This window comes from Bombina bombina, chromosome 5 (assembly GCF_027579735.1).
Source record: "Bombina bombina isolate aBomBom1 chromosome 5, aBomBom1.pri, whole genome shotgun sequence".
Taxonomy (NCBI): Eukaryota; Metazoa; Chordata; class Amphibia; order Anura; family Bombinatoridae; genus Bombina; species Bombina bombina.
In genome coordinates this window covers 19,152,871-19,170,426 of record NC_069503.1, presented here as the reverse complement: position 1 = coordinate 19,170,426, position 17,556 = coordinate 19,152,871, and the positions used below count along the sequence as shown (strand labels likewise).

At 40.9% G+C, this 17,556-nt stretch overlaps 1 protein-coding gene across 1 annotated transcript in view; it reads left to right on the top strand.

The window, feature by feature from the left end:
- The window catches only part of LOC128661241 (SCO-spondin-like), a 624,208-nt gene that overhangs the window by 97,082 nt on the left and 509,570 nt on the right, over window positions 1–17,556 (top strand). The window contains exons 28-37 of the mRNA XM_053715520.1: window positions 4,251–4,481; window positions 4,776–4,955; window positions 9,525–9,767; window positions 9,990–10,112; window positions 10,448–10,551; window positions 14,535–14,772; window positions 15,067–15,219; window positions 15,464–15,604; window positions 16,361–16,543; window positions 16,843–16,993. Coding sequence (XP_053571495.1) covers window positions 4,251–4,481; window positions 4,776–4,955; window positions 9,525–9,767; window positions 9,990–10,112; window positions 10,448–10,551; window positions 14,535–14,772; window positions 15,067–15,219; window positions 15,464–15,604; window positions 16,361–16,543; window positions 16,843–16,993 — 1,747 coding nt within the window. The remainder of the gene's footprint in view (window positions 1–4,250; window positions 4,482–4,775; window positions 4,956–9,524; window positions 9,768–9,989; window positions 10,113–10,447; window positions 10,552–14,534; window positions 14,773–15,066; window positions 15,220–15,463; window positions 15,605–16,360; window positions 16,544–16,842; window positions 16,994–17,556) is intronic.

Below are 17,556 nucleotides of genomic sequence, written 5' to 3'. Positions count from 1 at the left end.
GTGTAGCTACAGTAAGGTCACACCGGCATGATATGAAGTGTTCCTACACAGAAACCGTGTTTGGTTTGTAGGAATAACTCAAATACGCCCCCCCACTTGCTGAATGTACCGAAAAGTGGCACTAACCTCTGTCTCTCTATCCTTTTCTTTCTTTGTCTCTCTTGTAACTGACCTCTGTCTCTCTATCCTTTTCTTTGTTTGTCTCTCTTGTAACTGACCTCTGTCTCTCTATCCTTTTCTTTCTTTGTCTCTCTTGTAGCTGACCTCTGTCTCTCTATCTTTTTCTTTCTTTGTCTCTCTTGTAGCTGACCTCTGTCCCTCTATCTTTTTCTTTCTTTGTCTCTCTTGTAGCTGACCTCTCTATTGTAGCTGACCTCTGTCCCTCTATCTTTTTCTTTCTTTGTCTCTCTTGTAGCTGACCTCTGTCTCTCTATCCTTTTCTTTCTTTGTCTCTGTTGTAACTGACCTCTGTCTCTCTATCCTTTTCTTTCTTTGTCTCTCTTGTAACTGACCTCTGTCTCTCTATACTTTTCTTTCTTTGTCTCTCTTGTAACTGACCTCTGTCTCTCTATCCTTTTCTTTCTTTGTCTCTCTTGTAACTGACCTCTCTATTGTAACTGACCTCTGTCCCTCTATCTTTTTCTTTCTTTGTCTCTCTTGTAGCTGACCTCTGTCTCTCTATCCTTTTCTTTCTTTGTCTCTCTTGTAACTGACCTCTCTATTGTAACTGACCTCTGTCCCTCTATCTTTTTCTTTCTTTGTCTCTCTTGTAGATGACCTCTGTCTCTCTATCCTTTTCTTTCTTTGTCTCTCTTGTAACTGACCTCTCTATTGTAACTGACCTCTGTCCCTCTATCCTTTTCTTTCTTTGTCTCTCTTGTAACTGACCTCTGTCTCTCTATCCTTTATTTTTTTTGTCTCTCTTCTAGCTGACCTCTGTCTCTCTATCCTTTATTTTCTTTGTCTCTATTGTAACGGACCTCTGTCTCTCTATCCTTTTCTTTCTTTGTCTCTCTTGTAGCTGACCTCTCTATTGTAGCTGACCTCTGTCCCTCTATCCTTTTCTTTCTTTGTCTCTCTTGTAGCTGACCTCTGTCTCTCTATCCTTTTCTTTCTTTGTCTCTCTTGTAACTGACCTCTGTCTCTCTATCCTTTATTTTCTTTGTCTCTCTTGTAACTGAACTCTGTCTATCTATCTTTTTCTTTCTTTGTCTCTCTTGTAACTGACCTCTGTCTCTCTATCTTTTTCTTTCTTCGCCTCTCTTGTAACTGACCTCTGTCTCTCTATCCTTTTCTTATTTTGTCTCTCTTGTAGCTGACCTCTGTCTCTCTATCCTTTTCTTTCTTTGTCTCTCTTGTAGCTGACCCCTGTCTCTCTATCCTTTTCTTTCTTTGTCTCTCTTGTAGCTGACCTCTGTCTCTCTATCCTTTATATTCTTTGTCTCTATTGTAACTGACCTCTGTCTCTCTATCTTTTTCTTTCTTTGTCTCTCTTGTAACTGACCTCTGTCTCTCTATCCTTTTCTTACTTTGTCTCTCTTGTAGCTGACCTCTGTCTCTCTATCTTTTTCTTTCTTTGTCTCTCCATTAACTGACCTCTGTCTCTCTATCCTTTTCTTATTTTGTCTCTCTTGTAGCCGACCTCTGTCTCTCTATCCTTTTCTTTCTTTGTCTCACTTGTAGCTGACCCCTGTCTCTCTATCCTTTTCTTTCTTTGTCTCTCTTGTAGCTGACCTCTGTCTCTCTATCCTTTATTTTCTTTGTCTCTCTTGTAACTGACCTCTGTCTCTCTATCCTTTTCTTTCTTTGTCTCTCTTGTAGCTGACCTCTGTCTCTTTATCCTTTATTTTCTTTGTCTCTCTTGTAACTGACCTCTGTCTCTCTATCCTTTATATTCTTTGTCTCTCTTGTAACTGACCTCTGTCTCTCTATCCTTTATTTTCTTTGTCTCTATTGTAGCTGACCTCTGTCTCTCTATCTTTTTCTTTCTTTGTCTCTCTTGTAACTGACCTCTGTCTCTCTATCCTTTATTTTCTTTGTCTCTCTTGTAGCTGACCTCTGTCTCTCTATCCTTTATTTTCTTTGTCTCTCTTGTAACTGACCTCTGTCTCTCTATCCTTTATTTTCTTTGTTTCTCTTGTAACTGACCTCTGTCTCTCTATCCTTTTCTTATTTTGTCTCTCTTGTAGCTGACCTCTGTCTCTCTATCCTTTATTTTCTTTGTCTCTATTGTAACTGACCTCTGTCTCTCTATCTTTTTCTTACTTTGTCTCTCTTGTAACTGACCTCTGTCTCTCTATCCTTTTCTTTCTTTGTCTCTCTTGTAGCTGACCTCTGTCTATCTATCCTTTTCTTTCTTTGTCTCTCTTGTAACTGACCTCTGTCTCTCTATCCTTTTCTTACTTTCTCTCTCTTCTAGCTGACCTCTGTCTCTCTATCCTTTCCTTTCTTTGTCTCTCTTGTAACTGACTTCTCTCCCTCTGTTTTTCTTTAATTTTCTCTCTTTGTCTCTTTTGCATCTATCTGACCTATGTCTCTCTGTTTCTCTATCCTTTTTTTCATCTCTAGCCCTGATATTCAAATGATTCTCCAGTTTGGAGAGAAATTATAGTGCAGACTTTACAGGGGTTGAAATCACTAAATGCTCAAACGAAAAAGGGTGAAACTCTCAAGCACTTATTTATGTATGTGAATGAGAGAAAAGCCCTATAGTACTTTAAACTTTGGGATGATTAAAAGTGAAGCGCTAAATATTGTTTTAGTGAAAGCAATATTTGTGTTCCACTGTGTAAAAACCAGCATACGCTAATGTGCGCTGGTATTACAAGTTGTCAGCATGAGAGCACGCTTACATAGGCTCCTAAGGTAACCTTGTTCTCATTCCGTGAGACACGTCATGAAAACCTCGCGCATCGAAGCGGTTAAGTCGCACAGCAATGGCAGCAAAGTGTATATATATATATATATATATATATATATATATATATATATATATATAGGCAAAAAATTGGTGTATGTGCACTCTCACCAACGTTCAACAACTACCAGGGTGCTGTACGGTAAATGATAAAAAAGCAAAGAAAAGCACTCACTGGTTTTTCATCAAAAAGTGACCAGAACTTTAATGTAGTTTGTGACGTTTCGGGACAGCAACAGTCCCTTCCTCTGAGGAAGGGACTGTTGCTGTCCCGAAACGTCACAAACTACATTAAAGTTCTGGTCACTTTTTGATGAAAATCCAGTGAGTGCTTTTCTTTGCTTTTTTTTATATATATATATATATATATATATATATATATATATATATATATATATGTATATAAGCATATGAATATATATTTACTGGGAACACACAGTTCCCATAGACTGCAATGTAATGTTTTTTTACTAACACCCCATTCCTGCCAACTTTACCCCCAAAATACTGCCTAGTACAGTTCTTTAATGAAGAAATAAAGATGTTGATATCTTTATTTTTTTTAATAAAATACACTACACTGTATTTTGGGGGCATTTGGGGCACATTTACAAAATTAACCAGAGATCTGATCTCTGGCTAATTATATAAGTGCTAATTGTAATGGCTGGTTAATTATTGTGCAACCATTTGCGGGCACCTGATAATTTAGCACTCCACTTGTAATATAGCCCTTTACATTTCAGATTGGGTCCTTTTAATACACTTATTTAAACTAACAGAAAAGTATTATATACTAATCTAAAGACAAAATCAAGTTAAATTGCAGTGAAAACATTTCAGTTTAATTTGGAATTGATGCAAACTGAGCCTATGAGGACCATTTATCAAGCTCCTTATGGAGCTTGTGAGCCTGTGTTTCTGGCGAGTCTTCAGACAGCGGATCATGTCTGTCCGAAGTTAGTAAATCATCCACAAATTATGAGGCTAATTACCGGTAATTAAATTTACACAGAAACTGTGAATGCATAAACAGAATTTGCATAACCACAATCCTAAATACACTACTGTATACAGAATAAAATACAAAATGATAGAAAATAGAGAGCACACAGTGGAAATGCAGCATGCTGTGCTATAGTGCACTGGGCTTGTCTCTCCATCATATACAGAAATGCAGAAAACGTCCCTTGGAGAAGCAAAGCAAATTCCCCTAGGGATCTCTCAGTGCTGGAGCATTTTGTATATCAGAGCCCTATGTTTCTCTATCCGTTTCTCCCTTTGCCTCTCTTGTATCTGACCTCTCTGTCTCTATGTCCTTTATCCCCCACAGGGTGCTCCTCAGGGTGCAGTTCCTCTCACTTCCGCTGCTCAGTGGGGAGGTGTGTGCCCTACATACATCGCTGTGATGGTCACGATGACTGTGGAGATTTCAGTGATGAGAGAGGCTGCTTGTGTCACCCAGGGGAGTTCCAGTGTCCTGATGGTGCCTGTGTGAAGAAGGAGCAAGTGTGTGATGGAGAGCAGGACTGTGTCACAGGAGCTGATGAGCTGGTCTGTTTAGGTACAGCAGTGCTACCTGAGTACATTTATATAGCTGTACCATGCTCAGTGCCACTTACTGCCTACATACAGCTGTATAAGCAGCCTGGGAATCTGAGCTAATATCCACAGATTGTGTGAGAAACAGAAGTTTATGATATGAATAATAATATGACACCTTTTTACAAAAACCCAGATGTTTGTCCGGCAGAAATAGCAGCAACAAATCTCAGGGCTTCTCCATCATCAGGACCAGATTCAGTAAGGTTTATACAAAATGTATTTGTTTCCTTAGATAGTTTTTTTTCTGCCATAGGGTTGGGCACCTGTGCCCCTGGGCACTGGGCATGTGGGGACGGCGTTTGCATTAGGAGGGACAAGGTATGTGATGGGATGTTTGACTGCAGAGATGGATCTGATGAGCAACAGGCTCACTGTGTGACCCAAGCACCTCACCCAGAGGGCACAGCCCTACCGGGCATCACCAGGACTACAGGTGGGTACTGTGTGCAGCCCACACCAGAGCTGCTATACAACAGGGTGACACACTATTTTGGGGCTGTTCTTCAGAAGACACTATGGAATAGTAAAGCTTTAGCTTATGCCAATGTATTTCCTGTGTGTTCACTGAGGCTCAGAAATCAGCAACATGTTCTATTTGTCCATATCTAACGCCTAATGTGTGTCCGTCATTAAAAAGGAGATCAAAGTCAAAATTACATTTCATAATTAAGATAGAGGGTGCACGAGTGATAAAAGAAGAGGCTTTCTTTAGTGTGCCCTATAAGAAATCTATGGGGAGAAGGAGTCTGCGATATCCAAAACCCTGAAGTCAGCGCACCTGAATATTTTGCTCGCACGCTTTTTACTTTCTACGGCCTAGATTTGGAGTTTGGCGGTAGCCGTGAAAACCAGCGTTAGAGGCTCCTAACGCTGGTTTTAGGCTACCGCCGGTATTTGGAGTCAGTGATTAAAGGGTCTAACACTCACTTTTCAGCCGCGACTTTTCCATACCGCAGATCCCCTTACGTCAATTGCGTATCCTATCTTTTCAATGGGATCTTTCTAACGCCGGTATTTATAGTCGTGTCTGAAGTAAGCGTTAGAAATCTAACGACCAAACTCCAGCCGCAGAAAAAAGTCAGTAGTTAAGAGCTTTCTGGGCTAACACCGGTTCATAAAGCTCTTAACTACTGTGCTCTAAAGTACACTAACACCCATAAACTACCTATGTACCCCTAAACTGAGGTCCCCCCACATCGCCGCCACTCGATTAAATATTTTTAACCCCTAATCTGCCGACCGCAACGTCGCCGCCAGCTACCTACAATAATTAACCCCTAATCTGCCGACCGCAAAGCGCCGCCACCTACGTTATCCTTATGTACCCCTAATCTGCTGCCCCTAACACCGCCGACCCCTATATTATATTTATTAACCTCTAATCTGCCCCCCACAACGTAGCCGCCAGCTACCTACAATAATTAACCCCTAATCTGCCGACCGGAGCTCACCGCTATTCTAATAAATTTTTTAACCCCTAAAGCTAATTCTAACCCTAACCCTAACACCCCCCTAAGTTAAATATAATTTTATTCTAACGAAATAAATTAACTCTTATTAAATAAATTATTCCTATTTAAAGCTAAATACTTACCTGTAAAATAAACCCTAATATAGCTACAATATAAATTATAATTATATTATAGCTATTTTAGGATTAATATTTATTTTACAGGCAACTTTGTAATTATTTTAACCAGGTACAATAGCTATTAAATAGTTAAGAACTATTTAATAGTTACCTAGTTAAAATAATTACAAAATTACCTGTAAAATAAACCCTAACCTAAGTTACAATTAAACCTAACACTACACTATCAATAAATTAATTAAATACAATACCTACAAATAAATACAATTAAATAAACTAGCTAAAGTAAAAAAAATAAAAAAGAACTAAGTTACAAAAAATAAAAAAATATTTACAAACATAAGAAAAATCTTACAACAATTTTAAACTAATTACACCTACTCTAAGCCCCCTAATAAAATAACAAAGCCCCCCAAAATAAAAAAGTGCCCTACCCTATTCTAAATTACAAAAGTTCAAAGCTCTTTTACCTTACCAGCCCTGAACAGGGCCCTTTGCGGGGCATGCCCCAAGAAATTCAGCTCTTTTGCCTGTAAAAAAACACATACAATACCACCCCCCCCAACATTACAACCCACCACCCACATACCCCTAATCTAACCCAAACCCCCCTTAAATAAACCTAACACTAAGCCCCTGAAGATCTTCCTACCTTATCTTCACCATACCAGGTTCACCGATCCGTCCAGAGTCTTGATCCAAGCCCAAGCGGGGGGCTGAAGAGTGATGTCCATCCTCGGGCTGAAGTCTGGATCCAAGTGGCGGCTGAAGAAATCCATCATCGGGCTGAAGTCGGAAGTCCATCATCGGGATGAAGTCTTCTATCAAGCCGCATCTTCAATCTTCTTTCTTCTGGAGCGGAGCGGAGCCATCTTCTTCCAAGCCGACGCGGAACATCCTCTTCAACCGACGACTAGACGACGAATGACGGTTCCTTTAAGGGACGTCATCCAAGATGGCGTCCCTCGAATTCCGATTGGCTGATAGGATTCTATCAGCCAATCGGAATTAAGGTAGGAATATTCTGATTGGCTGATGGAATCAGCCAATCAGAATCAAGTTCAATCCGATTGGCTGATCCGATCAGCCAATCAGATTGAGCTCGCATTCTATTGGCTGATCGGAACAGCCAATAGAATGCGAGCTCAATCTGATTGGCTGATCGGATCAGCCAATCGGATTGAACTTGATTCTGATTGGCTGATTCCATCAGCCAATCAGAATATTCCTACCTTAATTCCGATTGGCTGATAGAATCCTATCAGCCAATCGGAATTCGAGGGACGCCATCTTGGATGACGTCCCTTAAAGGAACCGTCATTCATCGTCTAGTCGTCGGTTGAAGAGGATGTTCCGCGTCGGCTTGGAAGAAGATGGCTCCGCTCCAGAAGAAAGAAGATTGAAGATGCGGCTTGATAGAAGACTTCATCCCGATGATGGACTTCCGACTTCAGCCCGATGATGGATTTCTTCAGCCGCCGCTTGGATCCAGACTTCAGCCCGAGGATGGACATCACTCTTCAGCCCCCCGCTTGGGCTTGGATCAAGACTCTGGACGGATCGGTGAACCTGGTATGGTGAAGATAAGGTAGGAAGATCTTCAGGGGCTTAGTGTTAGGTTTATTTAAGGGGGGTTTGGGTTAGATTAGGGGTATGTGGGTGGTGGGTTGTACTGTTGGGGGGGGGTATTGTATGTGTTTTTTTACAGACAAAAGAGCTGAATTTCTTGGGGCATGCCCCGCAAAGGGCCCTGTTCAGGGCTGGTAAGGTAAAAGAGCTTTGAACTTTTGTAATTTAGAATAGGGTAGGGCATTTTTTTATTTTGGGGGGCTTTGTTATTTTATTAGGGGGCTTAGAGTAGGTGTAATTAGTTTAAAATTGTTGTAAGATTTTTCTTATGTTTGTAAATATTTTTTTATTTTTTGTAACTTAGTTCTTTTTTATTTTTTGTACTTTAGTTAGTTTATGTAATTGTATTTAGTTGTAGGTATTGTATTTAATTAATTTATTGATAGTGTAGTGTTAGGTTTAATTGTAGGTAATTGTAGGTATTTTATTTAATTAATTTATTGATAGTGTAGTGTTAGGTTTAATTGTAACTTAGGTTAGGATTTATTTTACAGGTAATTTTGTAATTATTTTAACTAGGTAACTATTAAATAGTTCTTAACTATTTAATAGCTATTGTACCTGGTTAAAATAATTACAAAGTTGCCTGTAAAATAAATATTAATCCTAAAATAGCTACAATGTAATTATAATTTATATTGTAGCTATATTAGGATTTATTTTACAGGTAAGTATTTAGCTTTAAATAGGAATAAGTTATTTAATAAGAGTTAATTAATTTCGTTAGATTTAAATTATATTTAATTTAGGGGGGTGTTAGTGTTAGGGTTAGACTTAGCTTTAGGGGTTAATACATTTATTAGAATAGCGGTGAGCTCCAGTCGGCAGATTAGGGGTTAATGTTTGAAGTTAGGTGTCGGCGATGTTAGGGAGGGCAGATTAGGGGTTAATACTATTTATTATAGGGTTAGTGAGGCGGATTAGGGGTTAATAACTTTATTATAATAGCGGTGCGGTCGGCAGATTAGGGGTTAATAAGTGTAGGCAGGTGGAGGCGACGTTGTGGGGGGCAGATTAGGGGTTAATAAATATAATATAGGGGTCGGCGGTGTTAGGGGCAGCAGATTAGGGGTACATAGGGATAATGTAAGTAGCGGCGGTTTACGGAGCGGCAGATTAGGGGTTAAAAATAATATGCAGGGGTCAGCGATAGCGGGGGCGGCAGATTAGAGGTTAATAAGTGTAAGGTTAGGGGTGTTTAGACTCGGGGTACATGTTAGGGTGTTAGGTGCAGACGTAGGAAGTGTTTCCCCATAGACAACAATGGGGCTGCGTTAGGAGCTGAACGCGGCTTTTTTGCAGGTGTTAGTTTTTTTTTCAGCTCAAACAGCCCCATTGTTTCCTATGGGGGAATCATGCACGAGCACGTTTTTGAGGCTGGCCGCGTCCGTAAGCAACTCTGGTATCGAGAGTTGAAGTTGCGTTAAATATGCTCTACGCTCCTTTTTTGAAGCCTAACGCAGCCATTCTGTGGACTCTCAATACCAGAGTTATTTTAAAGGTGCGGCCAGAAAAAAGCCAGCGTTAGCTACGCGGGTCGTTACCGACAAAACTCTAAATCTAGCCGTACTTGTTTTGCTGCTTTTTAACGTATGTTTCCGGTGAGCCGTTAACATCGGGTGTAGAAAGCAGAATCCGCAGCTTAGTAAATCTACCCCTATAAATCATTGCTTGGCAGACCTGCCATACTCATACATTATCCCAAACGTTACCTGTAGATTACACATTTTATTCTGTTTCTCCCTGTTCCTTATTCGTATGTATTCTGACCCTGAAATTCGACCTCAGGTCCCCGGTGTGGTCGTTACGAGTTCCTGTGTGGCAGTGGGGAGTGTCGGCCCCTGGGATGGTTGTGTGACAATGAGGTGGACTGCATGGATGGGAGTGACGAGCAGCACTGTAACCGCACCTGTGATCTGGACCAGTTTAAGTGTACACTGACGGGCGAGTGTGTGGGGTACGGACAGCTGTGCGATGGGATCCCCCACTGCAGGGACCAATCAGATGAGAGTACGGACAACTGTGGTAAGTCAGGTTCCTCTAGGGGATCATTATGTATAATTAAATTGTGTGTATTATATGTCAGGTGGAAATGTTATCACTTCTGGTACAAGCTGAAAAATATTGTCCCAGTATTCAGATAACATAGGAAATTGACCTTTAAAAAGTTGTCTAGTATGATACAATACTTATAGCGGGGAATAATAACATCTCTATACACTGCATGTACTGATAATGTTTGTGCAGGTTCGACACAGATCCCCCCTTGTCCTGGGCATTTCATCTGTACCAATAGGATGTGCGTGAACATCTCAGTAGTGTGTGATGGGGCCCCTGACTGCCCGCAAGGAGAGGACGAGGCTTCTTGTGGTAAGTAACAGTGTCTGTCAGTCTTTGATTTTACATATAAGGTGTAATTTGCCTGCCTGGATATTATCTTGTTTGCCATTTATATATGTTATACAATAGCTGAACAGGGGCCCATGATATTATTTTTCACTGTCTCACCTACTGACTTCAATTGAATCTCATCTAATGTCACTAATAGGAGGTGATGACTAACAACGTCACTCCCTATATAGGCTGTGGGTAGTGCTAAATCTGTGTGAGTTTGGGCTAGTATAGACGTGAGGGTCATTTGTGCAATAAAATCCCAGTCAGAAAGTGATCAATAATTTAGTCACAGTGTTTTCTTTTCATTTTAGACAGAAGTTCAGTGACTGAGACTCCAACCAAGCACAGCAACCAGACAATTCCAGCTTGCCCGGAGTATTCCTGTCCTGATGGCAGGTGTCTCACATTCACTCAGGTACTAGATCAGCTCTAGGTGTCTTACATTCACTCAGGTACTAGATTGTTTCTAGGTGTCTCACATTCACTCAGGTACCAGATGGTTTCTAGGTGTCTCATATTCACTCAGGTACTAGATTAGCTCTAGATGTCTCACATTCACTCAGGTACCAGATGGTTTCTAGATGTCTCATATTCACTCAGGTACTAGATTGGCTCTAGATGTCTCACATTCACTCAGGTACCAGATTGTTTCTAGGTGTCTCATATTCACTCAGGTACTAGATTAGCTCTAGATGTCTCACATTCACTCAGGTACTAGATTAGCTCTAGATGTCTCACATTCACTCAGGTACCAGATTGTTTCTAGGTGTCTCATATTCACTCAGGTACTAGATTAGCTCTAGATGTCTCACATTCACTCAGGTACTAGATTAGCTCTAGATGTCTCACATTCACTCAGGTACCAGATTGTTTCTAGGTGTCTCACATTCACTCAGGTACCAGATTGTTTCTAGATGTCTCATATTCACTCAGGTACTAGATTAGCTCTAGATGTCTCACATTCACTCAGGTACCAGATTGTTTCTAGGTGTCTCATATTCACTCAGGTACTAGATTAGCTCTAGATGTCTCACATTCACTCAGGTACTAGATTAGCTCTAGATGTCTCACATTCACTCAGGTACCAGATTGTTTCTAGGTGTCTTATATTCACTCAGGTACTAGATTAGCTCTAGATGTCTCACATTCACTCAGGTACTAGATTAGCTCTAGATGTCTCACATTCACTCAGGTACCAGATAATTTCTAGGTGTCTCACATTCACTCAGATACTAGATTAGCTCTAGATGTCTCACATTCACTCAGGTACTAGATTAGCTCTAGGTGTCTCACATTCACTCAGGTACTAGATTAGCTCTAGATGTCTCATATTCACTCAGGTACTAGATGAGTTCTAGGTGTCTCACATTCACTCAGGTACCAGATAATTTCTAGGTGTCTCACATTCACTCAAGTACTAGATCAGTTGTAGGTTTCTCACATTCACTCAGGTACCAGATCATTTCTAGGTCTCTCACAATCACTCAGATACCAGATCAGTTGTAGATGTCTCACAATCACTCAGGTACCAAATCAGTTGTAGGTCTCTCACATTCACTCAGGTCCCAGATCAGTTGTAGGTCTCTCACAATCACTCAGGTACCAGATCAGTTGTAGGTCTCTCACAATCACTCAGGTCCCAGATCAGTTGTAGGTCTCTCACATTCACTCAGCTACTAAATAAGTTCTAGGTGTCTCATACTACTAGATGAATTCTAGGTGTCTCACATACACTCAGGTACTAAATGAATTCTAGGTGTCTCACATACACTCAGGTACTAAATGAATTATAGGTGTCTCACATACATTCAGGTACTAGATGAATTATAGGTGTCTCACATACACTCAGGTACTAGATTAGCTCTAGGTGTCTCACCTTCACTCAGGTACTAGATTAGCTCTAGGTGTCTCACATTCACTCAGTTACTAGATTAGCTCTAGATGTCTCACATACACTCAGGTACTAAATTAGCTCTAGCCGTCTCGCATACACTCAGGTACTAGATTAACTCTAGATGTCTCACATACACTCAGGTACTAGATTAGCTCTAGGTGTCTCACATTCACTAAGGTACCAAATCAGTTGTAGGTCTCTCACATTCACTCAGGTCCCAGATCAGTTGTAGGTCTCTCACATTCACTCAGCTACTAAATAAATTCTAGGTGTCTAGCATACATTCAGGTACTAGATTAGCTCTAGGTGTCTCACATTCATTCAGGTACTAGATTAGCTCTAGGTGTCTCACTTTCACTCAGGTACTAGATCAGTTCTAGGTGTCTCACATTCACTCAGGTACTAGATTAGCTCTAGATGTCTCGCATACACTAAGGTACTAGATTAGCTCTAGGAGTCTCACATTCACTCAGGTACCAGATTAGTTGTAGGTCTCTCACATTCACTCAGGTCCCAGATCAGTTGTAGGTCTATCACAATCACTCAGGTACCAGATCAATTGTAGGTCTCTCAAATTCACTCAGCTACTAAATAAGTTATAGGTGTCTTGCATACATTCAGGTACTAGATTAGCTCTAGGTGTCTCTCATACATTCAGGTACTAGATTAGCTCTAGATGTCTTGCATACATTCAGTTAGTAGATTAGGTCTAGGTGTCTCACATTCACTCAGGTACCAGATCCGTTCTAGGTGTCTCGCATTTACTCTGGTACCAGATTGTTTCTAGGTGTCTCACATTCACTCAGGTACTAGATTAGCTCTAGGTGTCTCACACCCACTCAGGTACCAGATTGTTTCTAGATGTCTCACATTCACTCAGGTACTAGATTAGCTCTAGGTGTCTCACATACACTCAGGTACCAGATCAGTTCTAGGTGTCTCACATTCACTCGGTACCAGATCGTTTATAGGTGTCTCACATTCACTCAGGTACCAGATTAGCTCTAGGTGTCTCACATTCACTCAGTTACCAGATCATTTCTAGATGTCTCACATTCACTCAGGTACTAGATCAGTTCTAGGTGTCTCACATTCACTCAGGTACCAGATCGGTACTAGGTGTCTCACATTCACTCAGGTACCAGATCAGTTCTAGGTGTCTCACATTCACTCAGGTACTAGATTAGCTCTAGGTGTCTCACATTTACTCAGGTACTAGATGAGTTCTAGGTGTCTCCCATTCAATCAGGTACCAGATCAGTTCTAGGTGTCTCACAAGCAATCAGGTACTAGATTAGTTCTATGTGTTTCACATTCACTCAGGTACCAGATCGTTTCTAGGTCCCTCACAATCACTCAGTTACCAGATCAGTTGTAGGTTTCTCAGATTCACTCAGGTACCAGATCAGTTGTAGGTCTCTCGCATTCACTCAGCTACTAAATAAGTTCTAGGGCCTCTATTTACCAAGGTCTGGCGGACCTGATCCGACAGTGCGGATCAGGTCCGCCAGACCTCGCTGAATACGGAGAGCAATAGATCAGTTCTAGGTGTCTCACATTCACTTAGGTACTATATTAGCTCTATGTGTTTCACATTCACTCAGATACCAGATACGTTCTAGGTGTCTCACATTCACTCAGTTACTCAATTAGCTCTAGGTGTCTCACATTCACTCAGGTACCAGACTAGCTCTAGATGACTCACATTCACTCAGGTACTAGGTTAACTCTAGGTGTCTAAAATTTACTCAGGTTCCAGATTAGCTCTAAATGTCTCACATTCACTCAGGTACCAGATTACCTCTAGGTGTCTAACATTTACTCAGGTACTAGATGAGCTCTAGGTGTCTGACATTCACTCGGGTACTAGATTAGCTAGGTATCTCACATTCACTCAGGTACCAGATCAGTTCTAGGTGTCTCACATTCACTCAGGTACCAGATCAGTTCTAGGTGTCTCACATTCACTCAGGTACCAGATTAGCTCTAGGTGTCTCACATTCACTCAGGTACTAGATTAGCTCTATGTGTCTCACATTTACTCAGGTACCAGATTAGCTCTAGATGTCTCACATTCACTCAGGTACCAGATTAGCTCTATATGTCTCAAATTCACTCAGGTACCAAATTAGCTCTAGGTGTCTCACATTCACTCAGATACTAGATTAGCTCTAGGTATCTCACATTCACTCAGGTACCAGAATAGCTCTAGGTGTCTTACATTCCCTCAGGTACTAGATTAGCTCTAGGTGTCTCACATTCACGCAGCTAGTAGATCAGTTCTAGGTCCCTCACATTCACTGTCCCAAGTGTTTCACATCCCACAATAGTTCATCAGGTGTGTCACATCATAAAAGTTCTAGAGCTACCCACGTGTGTTTCATTATACAGATACTAAATCACGTGATGTGTCACATCACACTGGTACTATTTCACCACTATGTGTGTCACATAACACAGGCACTATAACTGTCTCAGGGGTGCAAACCTTCTCTATTCTGCAGGTGTGTAATGGCATCTCTGATTGTGGAGATGCAAATGAATCTTCAGGATTTGTGTCATCAGATGAGAAAGACTGTGGTATCTGGAGCCCCTGGGGAACCTGGAGTGAGTGCAGCCAGTCATGTGGTACCGGAATGCAGAGTAGAAGACGCTCATGCACCAACCCTTCATCAGATGTCCTGAGACAGTGTAGGGGAGAGGAGACCGAAGCCCAGCAGTGCTTCACAATCTCCTGCCCAGGTGATCACTCTGCCAAGGGCTCAATTTTATTGATATTTGTCACTGATACATTATGTCACTGATAATCTAGATACTGGAATAAAATACTTAAAGGAATCAGCATAGCCTTGATAAAATACAAAAGAGGAAAGGGATGCAGAAGAGATCAACACTGAGCTCCCCTAAATAATTGCTACAATATAGTTTTGCTGTGATGTTCACCAGTCATTACATTTTGAAGATGGAAATAAAAGTATATTCCTATTTCTCAAATACATTGTAGATCTATATAACATTTCTTGGTCTGTTTTCCAGTTGATAGTTTGTGGACACCATGGTCAACCTGGTCAAACTGTACGCAAGACTGCTCTGGAGTTGTGATCCGTCGACGAGAGTGCACCCCCCCACTGAATGGTGGGCGCCATTGCTCTGAGCTACCTGGAACATCACATGCTTCTGTGGAGATTGGTAATTGCACTGAGTAATTAAAGATTATCTAAGTCATGGGAATGTGTTAAATAATATATATAGAGTGAAATACATGCGTCTTTGTTCCAGTTAGAGATGCAAGACATGCATTTAGATGTTATAATTAATGGGAACATAATTTCATTATATCAGTAATGTTATATATTACGTGTTGCAGGTTTAGGTCATTCTATGACCCTTGTACACTTAACCACACGTAGACTGTTTTTTTCTTCCCTTACAGATGTCTGCCATCAAGATGGATGTCCTGAGAGTCCCAGTTGCCCTGGAGAGCTGGAGCACCGTCCATGCCAGCCGTGTCCCCTTACCTGTGCTGATCTGGCTAATAAAAGGAGTTGTGAGCAGAACCCACCATGTGTCTCAGGTGAGGAACTCATTGTGACAGTAAATTGATGGTGCTAAAGTGACGATATGGGCTGTATGATAACTGACTAGTTCTGTTGTGCTTGGACTTTTTGCTTCTGCACTGTCAGGTGACACATTTTGCTTTACTCTGGCCCCTATTCCAGACCATCAGTATTTTCGCATAACATGTCATGATGTTTTCAAATTTGAGGCAGATACAGTCTATTAGAAAACCAGACTATCCTGTTATTTCCAGAAGCTCCTCACTGACGAGCCTGTCTATCGCGAGACTCATTTCCAGGATGTCTTGGGAGAATTTCAGACTTGTCTAGAACAATAGCAACACTTTGAAACCTGTTTCACCCTGTTTGGGGCTGCGTATCATACAAGTTTTTGGCTGTTTATAAAACATTACTTAGACAATTGCACAAAAATATATATAATTTTTTTTAATAACATCTTAAGAACTAATATTCCTATGATGTCCTGTTCTGATATCCAAGTCACACGCATCTGCTTTGGTCACGTATATGATTCTGTAAACAACTTGATATCACTGACTGTCCTTAAACACTCAAACCTTGAAATGTGTGGAAAGTAGTTCCTTGTGTGATAAAAGGCTTCCTAGCAAATGTTTAAGATAAAGAAGAATATAGGTGCATTGGTATGGAGTTATTTGTATATTAAATGAATATAACCAACGGTCACTGATACATTTATGTAAGATGTGTTTGGTTACCCAGAGACATCACTTGTATCTATTGTCTACTCTCAGGATGTTGGTGCCCAGAGGGATTGCTGTTAGACAACATGAACCACTGTGTACGTCCAGAGGAGTGCCCCTGTGAGGTGGATGAGGTGACATATTGGCCTGGTCAACTGGTTAAAGTGAACTGCCAGATCTGCACTTGCCAGGATGGACAAATGAAGCAATGTAGACAAAATCCAGAGTGTGTTGGTGAGTGCAGGTGCTTTAGTATTATACTGACCTATATACATAGTGTATCATATGCACTAAGGGTGGGAATTCATTCTCCTGGGCTATGAGGTCACATTATGTATTAATTACATTTTATGGCTTACATCTTGTTGGGTGATGCTTTCTACAGGGAGACTTGTTTTATTATTATTGTTATTGTTATTATTATTATATAAACGTATATGTATATATTATATCTATAAAAGTATACAAGATACACTGAGATCTGTTTGCAGTGAGATAAGATGTTTCTATGATATTGCTTTACTTGCTTACAGTACATTGTGGGTGGTCTACCTGGTCGTCATGGGGAGAGTGTTTGGGTCCGTGTGGGGTACAAAGCATACAGTGGTCTTTTCGCAGCCCAAACAATCCCAGCAAACATGGAAATGGAAAGCAATGCAGGGGAATTTACCGCAAGGCACGCAGGTAACTAACGCACAATAATATATAGATAACCAAACACATCCAATGCCAGAGAATATACTGCAGGCACACATGTAACATACACAGTATTTATATACAGATACACCTATACTCACACACTGTGTAATGCCAGGGAATGTACTACAGGCACACAGGTAACAGACACAGTATTTATATACAGAGACACCTATACTCACACACTGTGTAATGCCAGGGAATGTAGTGCAGGCACACAGGTAACAGACACAGTATTTATATACAGACACACCTATACTCACACACTGTGTAATGCCAGGGAATGTACTACAGGCACACAGGTAACAGACACAGTATTTATATACAGACACATGAATACTCACACACTGTGTAATGCCAGGGAATGTACTGCAGGCACACAGGTAACAGATACAGTATTTATATACAGACACACCTATACTCACACACTGTGTAATGCCAGGGAATGTACTACAGGCACAAAGGTAACAGATACAGTATTTATATACAGACACACCAATACTCACACACTGTGTAATGCCAGGGAATATACTGCAGGCACACAGGTAACA